The 16,200-nt window shown below is 34.7% G+C and overlaps 1 protein-coding gene across 1 annotated transcript in view; it reads right to left on the bottom strand.

The window, feature by feature from the left end:
* HMCN1 (hemicentin 1) overlaps positions 1-16,200 on the bottom strand; it is a 470,019-nt gene that overhangs the window by 128,189 nt on the left and 325,630 nt on the right. Inside the window, 8 exon segments of the mRNA XM_030936855.1 lie at positions 239-433; positions 1,955-2,105; positions 6,054-6,199; positions 7,025-7,138; positions 8,869-9,042; positions 11,454-11,645; positions 14,226-14,312; positions 14,863-14,976. Coding sequence (XP_030792715.1) covers positions 239-433; positions 1,955-2,105; positions 6,054-6,199; positions 7,025-7,138; positions 8,869-9,042; positions 11,454-11,645; positions 14,226-14,312; positions 14,863-14,976 — 1,173 coding nt within the window.

The following is a 16,200-nucleotide window of genomic DNA, read 5'->3' as shown; positions in this document are numbered from 1 at the left end:
GTTGATAGAGTGATGTGTAGTAGATCTGGAAAGTTTACTAAGCTATGCTCTCCTATTGTCTAATTCTCAACCAAGACTATTTATTCTAGATTGAAGCTACATGGATGCCAGCGGCATTCAGCAGTCTGCCAGTTAAATTACTTGGCCAGAGACTCAACCAATTTAATTCATCTAATACATGAGAGGAAACACATTTGGCAGAGAGTCAGCTTTTCACCCTTTTGGTAGCAATCTTTACCTGGCAAAATCAATACTTTATCACTTGAGGTCAGAGGGTGGCCATCTTTGTACCATGTCAGTGTAGGAGGGGGAGCAGCATTTGTCTCACAGTAAAGAGAAATGGGATTGTTGATGATCACATCTTTGGCTTCACCACTCCTGCCGGTATCTAGCATGTTTCCTATTTCCCAGAGTTTCTGAAAACTTGGAGGAACTATGGAGGAAAGGCATTAAATGTCAGTCACATATGAATGCTTAAACAAAGATCTTGGATATGTTTTCACCAGAGTGATTTGTAAAAGCAATAGATTAGACAATGTGAAAATAATTTCAAGTACTGACACCATTACCAACTCTAGTCCTTAGCCAAAAAAGTAGTAGACGAAAGTCAGAGCTGGTTCTCATGTGGAAGAACAAGAAATATGAGGCTCAGAATGCTGTTCTCATGCTTTGCTCTCCCTGTTAAAGGGCTCTGGCACTTAGACAATAAAGGGGCTCACTCTCAGAAAGGAGCATTGCTAAATGATACACAGCAGGAAAGACTAATTTTGAGAAACCATTAAAAATACTGGCTCAATTGAGAGCATTTCACAGTGATTTGGCTTACTAAGAAGGCAAAAGAAATTATGCAATCAGGATTAAAAATTCCATTAACAAAAATAATAGGAATTTTCATACTTTTCTGGTTACAAGTATGAAGTTTATGGAAGGCAATTTGCCTGCACATCAAAAGCATTAAAAGAATGCATAACATAAAATTTATCACAGAAAAAAGTACATAACATTTAACCTAAAATTTCCATTCTTAGAAAATTATGAAAAATAAAAGATGTCCAAAAGTTTTATGTATAAAGATGTTCAGTGCAGTATTATTTATGAGTGGTGAAAGCTTATAAACAACCCAGACATTCAACAGTAGGAATCTGGTTAAATAGTTTTTGGATATTCAACTGGTGAAACAGACATAATTATTACAAATCATGTCAAATATAGCAACATCAACAGTAACAATATAAATAATAACAGCAGGTATCATTTCTCAATCATTTTGCTAAGAGCTTTATATACTTTATCTCATTTAGTAGTCACTGAAATTCTACAAGACAATCATGTTAAAAATGAGGAAACAGTCTTAAAATTTAGTTTACCAAGTCACAAAGCTTTTAGAAGCCATAATCATCATTCAATTCCAAGTCTGTTCTGTTTTGTTGTTTGCTTTTTATTTTTACATTTACTTATTTATTTCTTCCAACTTTCATTTTATGTTCACAGGGTATATGTGCTGGTTTGTTATATGGGTAAATTGCATGTTGTGGGGGTTTGGTGTACACATTATTTCATCACCCAGATAATATGCCTGGTAGTGGACAGATAGTTTTTTATTACTCTGAATTCCGTACTGTACTACTTTCCTGCCTTTCATGTAAACGCTGTTTTTAAAACTTCACGATATAAAGTTAAGGGAATGCTAATGCAACACAGAAATCTATATTGTGTGACCCCAACTTTGTAAAAGAAGTATATATTTTAAAATATCAGAAGGAAACACATAAAAATAACAGAGGCAATCCTGAATGATGAGATTATTTCCTTCTTTAATTCTCAAGTCTAAATTTTCAATCATGAATTTATATTATTAACAGAAAAAAACTGTTTAAAATAAGTCAAATCTCTTTTCTTTTACTTTGAAAGATCATATAAATTACATTATATACAATAAGCATATTAGTATTACCTTGTATATTCACATCAAAATCCAACTCATCTTCACCTGCAATGTTAGATGCTACACAAGTATATCGTCCAGTGTCTGATATTTGAGCCTCCTTTATTTGCAGTGTGTGTCCATTCGCAGCAATATTAACATGATCATCGGATTTAAGGGGCTGTGATTCAATTATAACAATGTTAGCATTAAGTGCTATAATGAATCTTCTAAGAGGCCATGCAATTGATAGTTTTTGTGATTTTTTAAATAAATGAAAATAAAATTGTATGCAGAACATTCACAATAGTTTAATCAAAATAATTGATTTACTTTGATTAAACGCATTGTTTTTGACTAATCAAATTTTTATTTATTGAAAATTGCCACTGTTATAGTTTACATTTGTACCAGGCATTTGTGCATGATGCATTTATACATTTTTTATGGTAAATATGTGTTCTTAGTTACCACATTTATTCATGTTGGAAAAAATTTTTCACTGATCTCATGTAATATTTAAAAAGCATGTCTTTTATAATTTTGTAGAAAATGTTAGAATTTCTTTATGAAAGATTGAGCACATTAGTATAATCTGATTTGATCTAAATTACTTTTTTATTCAGAAACATTATTACTTTATAAATAAAAAATTTTAACCTAAAGATATTTATATTATGATGTTTTATTGAAATTATTACTATAAAATAGGATATTAAATTACATATATTTGTATTATGATGTTTTATCAATAACATTACATATAGTTAATAGAATATTTCCCATCTTCTCAACATTTTCATTTATACTAAATTCCCCCTCATTCATTGAAAATTTTAGCTCCGGGCTCAGTGTCATTCCTTCTAATGATACTCTTCTCATAACTCTTGGTGATTCCAATGCTGTGTTCTCTTACCTCCTTGATCTCCTCCTTTTAATTTTCTTGTCCCTCACCCTTTCTCAGCCACTAAATAGGAGAGTCATACCTAGACCTTATAATTAACAATAACTGTGCTCCTTCATAATCTCACTTTTAAGCTCTCATCTGCTGACCACTACTTCCTAATTTTCTATTATTACTAATTTTCTTTAAGTTTTTTTTTTTTTTAATCCCATGGGAGCCCCACAATCCATTGACCTTGCAATATTTTCACTGCCACTCAGTCTCCTCCTGACCTCTCTTCCCTTCTTACCCAGAGAAGGTCTGTCATGATAATCATTCCTTGTATAAACTCTCAACTCCCTTAACTCCTCTCCCTTTATTTTACTCCCCTGGCAAAACCTGAACTGCTTAAAATCAGTTTCTGCCCATTCTGAGAATTTGCTGGTCTACTCAAGGACATCCCTCCAGCAACTGTGTTTCTCTCACCTACATCATAATTAACTTGTTTCTTTCCACTGGATAATTTCAACCTAAAACAAAAACAAAAACCTCTCTTGCTGCAGCCCACCTCTACATTTTCTACTGTGCTTGGTAGCCAAATGACTTAAAACATGTTTGCTACACTTGTGTTCTTCAATTACTTTCCTTCAGTTTTTTCCTTCCATCATTTCTTGATATGATCCAATCAGACTTTCACTATTTCTTCTTGATCAAAAAGTCTTTGTCAAGGTCACCAATGACATTCATGTTGCTAAATTTGTTGGAAAATTCTAAGTACTTATTTTACCTGATCAGTATCATTTAACACAGTTTAACTTGTGTTCATTTTGAAGTACCTTTTTCACTTATCTTTTGGGACACTACGCTCCCTAACCTTTAAAGGAGTACCCTGAGGCTTAATCCTTAGACCTCTTCTCTATCTACTCTCACTTATCTTGGACTTATCTTTAATCTCCTTCCTACACATCCCACACATCCTTCTACCACCTTGGTCCAAGCAACAACCATCACTCTTTTGGTGGAGATGCAATTGAAATAACCATTGCAATAACTTCATAATGGAACCTTTTCTTTATTCTCCAAGTACAGAAAGAAATGCAATCTGCTTAAAACCTTAAGTCAGATTATGTCATATCATTCTTGTATTCAAAATTTCCCAGTTGGCTTTCCATCAGAATAAAGGCCAACTGGCACACGGGGTGGCATGATCTGGCTTTCCATTAGCCTTCTGCTCACATCTTCTGTTACCATCGATCACTGCACTTCAGCCTAAATGCCTCAGGGCCTTTGCCCTTGCTATGCTCTCTACTTTGGAATATTTTGCCCTCTATTATTTTATGTCTGCTTCCTTCACTTTCTTTGGGTTTCTGTTTATATGTCACATTATCAGTGAGGTCTTCTCTATTTAAGTAAGAGATCACACTCTCCACCCTTGGTTTCCTTCTCTCATATTGAGTTTTCTCCATGATACCCGTCCTACCTGACACATTATGTCTTTATTGGTTTGGTTTAGTTTTCGCCTTCCTAAACTTCACATGAGTAGAACTTTGTGTCTGTTTCTTTCGTAGCTGTCTTCCTGCATCTAAAACAGTGTCTGACAAATAGTAGATGCTCAACAAATAATTCAGAATGCAATTAATCATTATTAACATTGTATCATTTATCTATAAAAGTAGCATAATTTAAATTTCCTTTTCTAAAAGAAAAACTTCAGGGTATGAATAAATAAAACTCAAGATTCTTTCAAAACTTGATGTGGCCAATACTTTGTCCAGTTTTTAATGTCTGTCAATATATTTTGTGTTCGTTTTCTTGAAAACACTACTTAAGTAGTGTTGCTTATCTGAAGACTGAAATAACAAGAGAATGACTATGGAAAATAAATTTTAAAATAGTACTTTTTTGTTCACATTCTAGGAGACCAATTGCAAACCCTAAAAAAATCTAGCAGTGTAAAGCATCATAATTGGGTCAATTTCAAAGCCTGAACTTGAAGCTGTAATTTAGCTATTTATAATGAAATTTTCAAAAATAAGACAAAAATGCCTAATTTCCTGTGCACTTTTAGTCTTTATCCAGTTTTAAATGTGTGTATGTGTTCATGTACATGTGAGCATATGTGGTAATTATAAGGAATGAAACAACTTTAGAAAAGATTAAAAATAAAATAATATTTCAAAGGAGAAAGGATTATTTGTTTCCAAGTAAATTCATAAAGAATTGATATTGTACTATGAAGTATGCTTGTAGTCAGAAAAGAAACTATAAACAGAGCATAGTGGGAGTTCTGTATTTTCCCTTTTGCAATGGCTTCCAGATGAAACTTGCTTATTTTATAAGAGATGACTTTTTTTCTAGCTGCCAGTATTGCAAAATCCATCTGAGATCTGAAAAAATAAAGCTTTATCTTTCCTGCATCTTAAATAATGATTATGATCTGAACTTCTATAACTGGAATTTGATCATTTGGTTGATTATGTGTAAAACAGAACGAACAGCAGCTTAGCTGTTTCACATCTGTATTAAGTACGGTGTTAACAGCTGCTTAAAAATCTATTTTGGTCTAAGATCAACAGCACATATGTCTTTAAAACATGCACGGAAGAATATAAGTTGAATAAGAAATATGGATGTGTGGTCTGAAAACCAGATTACAGAATTGAAGGATCTTTTATTTAAAGTTTCTCTGTTCCCAGTTAACTGTACTGGGAACGTCATCATCTCTTTTAGTTTTTTTTCTTTATTTTGGAATATTTAAAAATATACCTTTTGTAAAAGAGTTAAAGATACTTAAAGAATATCTGAGTAACTTTAGTAAATTTAGTACCCATGTTATACCTGTCATTCTTACCTGGGATAGCACCATTTATGTGTTGGTTCTTTACCAAGTTTACTTATTCTGTAAAACTGCAAAATAACAACAGCAAAAAAAAAAAAAAAAAAAAAAAAAGGTCCAGTTTCCCTAACTTCTCCAGTGTGAGGGTGGCCAGATTTTCATAGAAAACTGCTAATATATACAAAAATAATTACATAGACTTTCCAGTGATGGAATAATACTAAAATTGTTGAACATCGTTCGGGTTGGTTGGGTTTTTTTTTCAGTTTTAGATTCTAGGAGCATGGGATTTGCTAGTTTTAAGATCACAGTGATTCTCTGAGTCACCTGTGTCTATTTTATTATTTCTTTTCAATTGACTATTTTAGTCTTTAAGAAATCATCAGCAAATGAAAAAAGTTGTGACTGGCCTGTCCATCCTTGTACCAGCTAAGGGAGGCAGAAGGAATCGCATAAGCTTCACATTCCAAGGTCAGAGTGTTGTTTACTTTGATCTTCACTTCTTTAGGGGAAAGACCTGGCCCCCAAAGGTCCCCTTTATTGATTATGGGTGGGACTGCATAAAATAAATATTAAAGAGTTAGACATTGGTTATTTTCAATACATGGAATACCGCAGAAATCACACTGAGGATTACTTATCAAGAAAACAAGGAAATAACAGAGGCATTCTATGCTGATCTTTCATTAAGGATCTAAGTTAACATGAAAGAGTGTTCAAATACAAGATGGAATGGGAAATCTTTCTCCCTTTATCATTATAATACTGCCAATAAAGCTAATGTCCTTTACAGAACAGTTAGCCTCATTTGTTCCAGTTCCACAGACATAGTCTGAACATGATCCATAAAATGTATTTTATTGGTCATTAAGGGAACCAAGTCAAAGAACAAAAGATAATCAGAAAGATACTCTTCCTTTACAAACACAAAAGCAAAATCCTGAAATATGAGTCCTATTAATGGCAGTGTTAGCTTTGCCTTTTATTTATAGGTCAATGTGCATTGGAATAGCTCAAAGTCACTAATGATCTCATCTTGGGCTGTTGATTAGAACATATGCATGTAACAACAGTTTTGTACATGAAAGTACTATACCTCAACCCAGAGGGTAATTCAGAAGGAAAAACAGAGAAACGTAAGGAAATGCCACTGACAAAGTCTCCAACAAGAGAGTAATGAGCAGATTTAGTGGGCTTTTCACATCTTTAAGCAATTGAGGCCACAGACATAATGCTTAATTCAACTTCTATCCTTAATAAAGTAAGCTGTACAAACAAGTCTTTAATGATGAGTATAAATAATATGAACCCACAATGAAAAACAGGATTGAAAGAGAAAAATTGGAGAAGCTATGAAACATAGTATTCTTTCAGAACTTACTGTACACTTTCACTTCATAGTACTTTATCATTTCTCCAGCCTCATTCGTGGCTACACAAGAGTATCTTCCAGCATTGTCCTCCTGTGCATTGAGGATCTGCAGAGTTCTGCCTCCTGTAAAATCACGGAACATCAAAGAATCTCTAAAATCATAGTGACAGCAGAGTACACACAGGCTATCAGGGGGTTACGTCTTCTTGTTAACATATTTCTTCTTACATATGACAATTCTGTGATGGACATATGATATAAGATAAATTACAATACTGATGGGGATTGCATGGTATCTGAGGACAGCTGCTCAGTCCCCAGTGGTGCTCTGTGGTGATGACTCTCATGGTCATTTGGACCTGCCATGCCTTTGTACACCACTCCAGCTAAGGTCCTTCACAAGGTCTTTCATCCTTTTCATAAATAGGTTTCTGCCTTAATCATCTTTTCCTCTGATCTACCTAGCCTACAGGAGAAATTAATTGTGCTGAAGCAAAGTTTTTATTTTGGTACTGTCCTCCTTAAACATTTTCAATCGTTCTCAATCGACCAATATATAAAGTAAAAACTCTTAATTCTTATTTTAGGCATTCCATGACTCCAGCTTTTCTTGCTGATCTTATTTCCTGCCCCTCCGCCAACATACGTACACACAATATTTCTACTCAAGTTTCAGGGAGTGGGTGAGAATTCTATTGCACAGGGCTAGGCCATTCTCACTTTGTACTTTTCCCACCCTGGTTACCCTGATGGATCTGAAACCTCTCCTAACTCATTTCCAATCAACTAAATTCTAGAATTTTCTTTAAAGTCTCGTCAAGTTCTGACTAAGCAACAAAGCTTTTTCTGACCACTTCAGCCCACAGTGGCCATTTCTTCATTTGAAGACAGTTTTATTTTTTTCTTCCTTTTTTTTTTTTGAGACTGAGTTTCGCTGTCTCCCAGCCTGGAGTGCAGTGGTGTGATCTCGGCTTACTGCAACCTCCGCCTCCCGGGTTCAAGCGATTCTCTTGCCTCAACCTCCTGAGTAGCTGGGACTACAGGCATGTGCCACCACGCCTGGCCAATTTTTTGTATTTTTTTTTAGTAGGGATAGGATTTCACTGTGTTAGCCAGGATGGTCTCGAGCTCCTGACCTCATGATCTGCCCGCCTTAGCCTCCCAAAGTGCTGGGATTACAGGCGTGAGCCACTACACCCAGCTTCTTCATTTGAATTCTTATAAAACTCACTCCCTATTTACCATACCCCCTGACTATTCAGAATCCATGATCTTTCACAGATTCATATTCTTAATCAACTCTTTGCACATATTACCTCTCCTCAACATAAGACTGTCAGTCTCTTAAAGCCAGCAATAATCCTTTTTCTTTCTATTTGCATTATCTATTTCCATGCGGTAAAGAGGAACAAACTCTCTCACTTTGAATTGAACTTTGAAGGAGAGTTAATATTTAATCATTTATAATATTATAAATGATTATGCATAATATTATATATAATATTATAATATTATAAATTTATAATCAATTATAATATTTATAATGTGAATTTTGGCATTCACATTATAATATATTTTAGCAGTTAATTACATTGTGGCATTTATTTATTTGCCTTTTAATTTAGGTATTTTTCTGATCTTTTAAAAAGTAATTTTCAGTACTTTACAGCAGGGGTCCCAATCCCCAAGCCACGGACTGGTACCGGCCTGCGGCCTATTAGGAACCAGGCTGCACAGAACATAACATGACCAACAAAACATAGGTGTTTTTATGAAAAGTAACCAATGATTCTGCTTTTCTAGAATAGTGGATGATGCAGATTCACCTTGGGCATCTGAAGCAAATGAATTACCTGGAAGAATACGAATATTTCGGTTAGATTCTAAAGGAGTGCCATCCTTAAACCAGGTGATGGTAGCTGGAGGATATGAATAAGCTTCACAGACCAAAGATGTAGGGCTGTTAAGGATGACAGTGACATCTTCAGGACTGCCATCACTACCTATACCAGCAATTGTAGGAGATACTGAAAAAGATGAAAATCTGATTGAAGAAATATATGTAGAAATTTGTATATTTGTGCATTTCTAAATTTCCATTATATATATTTGTATAATGTCATTCCCTAGCAGTTACAGAAAACAAATTATTATTATTATTATTATTAATTATTATTATACACAAAAGAGAGTGACCTCTCAAAAAACTCATAGGGTAATGGAGGAGATGACACATAAAAAAGGAACCATAACACATAAAAGAACATAATGTATTAAGGACAATAATGGGAATGTTGGTGCAAGGTAAATGGAGGTTTTTTTGGAAATGAGTTAGCATTCAGTCCAGTTTGAGGCATGTGGTGTGAAGAGTCTCATTAGAGAAGGCCTCTTAAAGGAAGAGGATTTAAAGTGAACCTTAAAGAATCAGTGGTAGTTACCAGGTGAAAGCAAAGAGACTAGTAAGAGGGAACATATTGGGAGCATAGTAGTATTAAATTGTAAGCAATGAGGGGCAAGCAGGGTATATCGAGAAGATGAACTCAAGTAGATCAATATTGGAAGCAAGGATAGCTGAGACAGGTACTTTGTTTTATAAAAGATAACGAGGAGCTGAACTAGAGCATTAAAGGAAGGTATAAAGTAGAAGGAGCAAGTAAAGAAAGACTTAGGGCATTACTGACAGGACTTGATTATGGAAACAGGGGGCTAAAGGAAACTGAAGTCAAATATAACTTCCGGTTTGCTTTCTTGGGAACCTAAACTGCAGAGAAGTAACATAAAAATATAAAATGTAGAAAGATTTGATTATTTAGGAAGGGAAAATAGTTTGTTCAGTTCTGAATATCTTGTATTTTAAGTGCTTATGGGAATTTCAGGTAGAAATGCCCAACAAGCAACTCTATATAGGAATTCAAACATTGCAAGAAAGATCTGGGTCACAGGTATATATTTTTAAAAGTTTCTTGTGTATAGAAGATGATTAAACATCTGGGAATGAATTCTATTACTTCAAGAGAATATCTAGAGTAACACGAGTAGTAAAGTAAGGACAGAACACTAGGGATCCCAGTATTTAAGAGGTGGCTCAAGCTTCCATAAAGGGCAAAGAAAGGGAGCAAACAAAGATATGCAAGGATAACTGGGAAAGAACATTGTGAAGGAAAAAGAGATCAAAATGTACAAAACATTAAAATTGGGACTTGCAAGATATTTGCTGGACCTAGAAAAAGGGAAGTGCTTGCCAGAGTAGTGTCAGACAAAGCCTGGTTTCAGTAGGACAGCAAGTATAGATGTCTGGGCATGGTTACAATATGCAGTGGTGGAGACAGTAGATGATGAAGCTGCAAGTAAGGCAGACGGTGGAAAGATACAGGGTGGAGGGTGTAAGTGCAAGGCATAACTGTGAACATGAAGGATAATTTATCCTCTGAGAAAAGAAAGGGTAAAGGCACTGAATTTTTGGCTGGATAGATTGGAAGTTGCAAACACATGCACTTAAATAGCCTCTACTTTATGAAGTTGGTGGAAAAGGGCTTTGATTCAGATCTAGATCCCTCAGTTTTCAGTGAATGAATGAATGAGTGAATGAATGAACACATATATAATACCAGATACTGTATGTCAATTTATACACTTACACACTTATAACATTTATAATTATCAATTTATACACTTATACACAATACAATATTGACACTTATACAGTATCTGGTATTTTGATTTAATTTTTCTTGCACATATATCTTCGCTACTTAATTAGACTATGAGCTCCTTGAGGGCTGTGTTCAATATGAGAAGTTTCTATCTATGGTAGTATCTTTGTACTCCTTAAGTGGTATTACCAATAACTATAAAAACAAACAACTATACAAATTTTCATACTCACATATAGGTCAGTTGATTTTAGTAGAATTATTTGATACTAGGAATCTAATACAATAAATTTAGGTGGTACAAATTTCAAAAAGTGAGCACAAGTTAAAAATCTATTTTAATGTCTTTCCTGAGACATAAGAACTGAATATATCAACACACAGTTATTTCATCACTCTTAGTCCACAAACACTATAATATGGCCATTTCCAATAATGGCAAAGTCTCACAAAAAAAAGGATAGAATATCTCAGGTTGAGACCCAATCACTGTTTACCTGCTTCTCTTTGACCAACATACCTGCATCCTTTACTACTGATTAGTCTATCTTATTCAGAGTTGTGTCCAGCACAAAACACTGTGCCTAGAACATAGTAGGTATTCCATATGTGACAAATGAATTTATAAATTAATTCAGGAAAAACAGTAAATGTACACAAGCACTGGTCCTCCTTCCACGAGGAAATTCTATGATGGAAACACTATTTGAACAGAGAAAGAAAAGAAAAATGTAGCCTACAGTCATGTCAGATTCTTTAAGATATGAAGAAAAGCCCACACCTACCAAATACATTAAGACTGAAGCTCCTGCTCTTGTCGCCAGCTGGACTGGAAGCCAAACACGTGTATCTTCCAGTGTGTGACACCTGTGCATTGGTAATTTGAAGAAAACGGCCACCAGACATAATGTGATGGGCTTCATCTTCTTGGAGGAGCTGCCCATCTTTGTGCCATGTAATTTCTGGCACTGGATTCCCTGTAAAAAGCCATTTCTGAGAGTTGGCTAATAGTGACATGTATACAATGCATAAACTTCGAAAGAGGAGGTTTTCACTCATTTGTCTTCCTACATATCCCACATGTAAAACACTGCAGTATCCATTCACTTAAAAATAACTTTGCAAACTAACTTATTTTATAATAATGGTTGTACTGACTTTAAAAATATGCATAGATTATAAATCATTTTCAAATGTACGTTAGTGTTCATCTATAAGTGAAATGATTCTAAATTGACCTTCATGTTTAATAACTAAATTTATACTATTTTTTAGACTATTACAACTAAGCATTTTGATAGTACAGTTTTAAAATAATGCAGCATTAATTTTTATTAAAAGTATTATTCATGAATACCTTTGTATTCATATAATTTTTTTTTTTTTTTTGAGACAAAGTCTCGCTCTGTCACCCAGGCTGGAGTGCAGTGGTGCAATCTCGGCTCACAGCAAGCTCTGCCTCCTGGGTTCAGGCCATTCTCCTGCCTCAGCCTCCTGAGTAGCTGGGACTATAGGCGCCTGCCACCACATCCAGCTAATTTTTTTGTATTTTTAGTAGAGAAGTGGTTTCACCGTGTTAGCCAGGATGGTCTCGATCTCCTGACCTTGTGATCTGCCCGTCTTGGCCTCCCAAAGTGCTGGGATTACAGGCATGAGCCACTGCACCCAGCCTCATATAAAAATTTGTAAAAAGATTTTATGGTTTTGACAAAAAGCTGTAAAAAAGCAAAACCTTTAATTCAACAAGCAGATATTTTGAGTCTATACCAGGATTCTATCATAGATAGATGGTAGAATGTTGAACAGATCAGTAGAGATATAAATATATTAATCATTCTTTAATATTTACAGCCTCTAGGAAAAGATCCTGTATTTTTGTTTTCAAATGAGATCTATGTTAAATATTAAGTTTTAAATTATTCAAATACTTTTTAAAAATTTTAAAACCATAAAAGCAAGTCATGTTAGGAAAGAGGGCTAGGATGATATGCTAGCTTGAAGAGAGGATTTTATAAAATTTAGGCAATGGTTGTCTATGCAACTGTTGTTAATTACTACATTATTTCTAGAAAAAAAATAACAGGTTAAGTAATAGAGTATATCACACTCTTTATATCTGCCTTTCTTAAAACAGAAACATTCCTTGCTCTGCTTATTTAAATTTATTGCTCACATAAGGCAGACAAACAATGAAATAAGAAACTCATTGAATCTTCCTTAAAACTCTGGCTTTCCATAAAGTGTTATGGGCTACTTTCATCGTTACTTTAAAACTGCAAGGCCATCTACAATAAAAAGACAGCCTTGAAAATATGCCCTTAGAGGTGTGTTTATTTTGATTATATGCAAGAAATCAATTTACTGGTAAAGACGGTGAAACTGGTTTTAGAATTTTTATTTTTCCTATTCTATATTCCTTTTGTAATATTCAAACATGCTAACAAAAAGTAACAATATTGTTCTTGGAAAATCCCCACTATGAAATAATGCCATTCTTTCACCAAAACTCCTACCTATTTCTTTGAAATAAAATTTAAGTAAACAGGAAAAGGAAAGGAAGGCACAAACACAGGTAAGGAAACAAAAATTTTAAAATGTAGGGCAAGATAAACACACATATAAGTAGAAGCAGAATAATTTTTCAAAAGAGAATGATTTAGTGAACTGAAAGAAAAGACTAGTTCCTTCCCTCCTTCCTTCCTTCCTTCCTTCCTTCCTTCCTTCCTTCCTTCCTTCCTTCCTTCCTTCCTTCCTTCCTTCCTTCCTTCCTTCCTTCCTTCCTTCCTTCCTTCCTTCCTTCCTTCCTCCCTTCCTCCCCACCCCTCATTCTTTCTTTCTTCTTTTCTTGTTGGTATCTCCTTTTTGGCTCCACAGAATTTGAAAGGTTTCCTCCTACATTTCTGCCAGCTATACTGAACTAGAATTCAATTTCAAATGCCAATTATAGTAGCTGGACTTTTTCTCAACTGATTAATAATACATAGTGGGACTCAATATCTATCCAAAGGAAAATAAATCATAACAAAAAGATACCTGCACTAGTATGTTTACCGTAGCACTATTCACAATAGCAAAGATACATATATACACACACACACATATATATGTAAACACACCATGAAATGCTACCTATCCATAAAAAGAATGAAATCATATCTTTTGCAGCCATATGAATGGAACTGGAGGCCTTTATCTTAACTGAAATAACTCAGAAACAAAAAGTCAAATAACATATGTTCTAACTTACAAATGAGAGCTAAGTAATGTGTATAAATTACTTAACACACAGAGAGTGAACTAATAGACCTTGGGGACTAGGAAGGGTGCGGGTGTGGGAGAGGGGTTGAGAGATGAGAAATTACCTAATAGGTAAAATGCACACTACTTGGGTAATGTTCACCATCACTGAGACTTCGCCAGTACTCAATATATCCATGTAACAAAACTGTAATTATACCCCCTAAATATATAAAAAAAATTTAGTAAGATATATAGTGGAGACAATGACTCTCAGCGAATGGGGGGAGCATCAAAAGTCTGAGAGCTGAGCCCCATACCTGTCACTTCACAAGTCAGCGTAACACTCTGTTTCTCTTTTACCTTCACATCTTCCAATGTATTTTCACCCACAATATGAGGTGGTACTAAAAAAAACAACAACAAAATAACAGCTCTTAACAGCAAGATTGCTGTTTTATAGGTATTTATGAATGGTTTTATTAAGTCATAACCTTCAAAACAAATCCCCCAATCCACATTCATTATTTGACTGCTAGAATGTCATAATATTATTTTGATTAAGTCTACTTTTAAAGTTATATGTCACAAATCCAATTATAATGAATTCTATTGTAATGTAAATTATAAAGTCTGCATAAAATATGTCAACAAATCACCAGGAATATTTGACTTTTATTTCTTCTACTATAATTCTAATATGCATTCACATTAAACAAGTCATTCAGCCTCTCAGAATATTGTTGAGCAATTGTGAATTAAAACAGGCATTTTAATTCCTCCAAACAATTCTAAAAAATATTGAATTCTTGCCAAGAGTCACAGTCCAGGGTCTAAATAACATAGGTATGAGATCAAGTGGTAAATAAATTTTAACTCTGCTTCCAGGATTTAAGGCAATTAAAGTTTTTTTCTAGATGTTGCAAACTATATAAGTACCTAATACTATATAAGTACCTAATACTGAAAGCCCAAAGATTTTTCTTTCTTGACCAGCTGCATTCCTTACAACACAAGTATATTGGCCAGCGTCTTCCATTCTGGTCTGCATCAGCCGTAGCATCCTGCCTCCTGCAGAAGCAAACCATCTTTTTAAGACGACTTAAAAAGAAAAATGAAACTTTATAAGCCACCCAAGTGATGCTCAATTTAGGTAAAAATTTAATCAGTATGCTTTAGAGGCCCTTACAATGAATTTGTGTCAAGCTTTTATAAAAATCACATTTTAAACCTATATAAAACAAAATAATTCAGAAAAATCTTCTAGTTCAATAGATAAAAAAATAAATATAATGTTAGATGACAGCAAGCAAGAAATGTTTCACAGAGAAAGTGATGTTTGAATATGATCTTAAAAGGTAAGTATACTTTACACATGAGTTGAGAGATGCTGATATGGTTTGGCTCTGTGGCCCCACCCAAATCTCATCTCGAATTGTAATCCCCATAATCCCCATGTGTCAAGGGAGGGACTTGGTGGGAGGTGACTGGATCATGGGAATGGTTTCCCCCATGCTGTTCTCATGATAGTGAGTGAGTTGCCATGAGATCTGATGGTTTCATAAGTGTTTGACAGGTCTTCCCTTCACATACTCTCTCTTCTGCCGCCTTGTGAAGAAGGTGCCTGCTTCCCCTTCTGCCATGATTGTAAATTTCCTGAGGCCTCCCCGGCCATGCAGAATGTAAGTCAATTCAACTTCTCACCTTTATAAATTACCCAATCTTGAATATTTCTTTATAGTAGTATGAAAACAGACTAATACGGATGCTATTGTGAGTGGAGTATGAATGAAGAGATAGAGGTAGAAAGTAGATGTGAGAAGTGGTACCAAAAGCAGAGCAGGTGGAGAAAATGGTAAGAGATGAGGCTTGATGGAGTATGGCCAGATCGTGAGGGCCTGTGAATGCTGTGCTAAGGAATTTGGATTTTATTGTGTTCACGAAAGACTATGGAGTATATAAACAAACAGGGATCATGATCTGATTTGTGCTTAGAAAGACAACTGTGATCAGACGATTGGGAAAATAGTCTTAGTTTTCCATTGAACATATAATATGGGAATGTCAGAAAGATAGCCAGACCAGACACCCAGATTTGGGTGACATCAATATATTACCATTACTTTCAATGGCAAAAACTACAATTACTTTTGCACCAGCCTAATATAAGGAAGATAGGAGAATGAAGACTACCAGCTTTCAATTGAGCTTCATGGAATCCTACATTTATATAAAATGTTACGGGGTTACTTCACGCACTAGTGAAACACTGCTTTTGTTTCTTTTTGTACTTTG

This window comes from Rhinopithecus roxellana, chromosome 8, assembly GCF_007565055.1.
Source record: "Rhinopithecus roxellana isolate Shanxi Qingling chromosome 8, ASM756505v1, whole genome shotgun sequence".
Classification (NCBI taxonomy): Eukaryota; Metazoa; Chordata; class Mammalia; order Primates; family Cercopithecidae; genus Rhinopithecus; species Rhinopithecus roxellana.
This window is presented reverse-complemented; position numbering and strand designations above follow the sequence as displayed.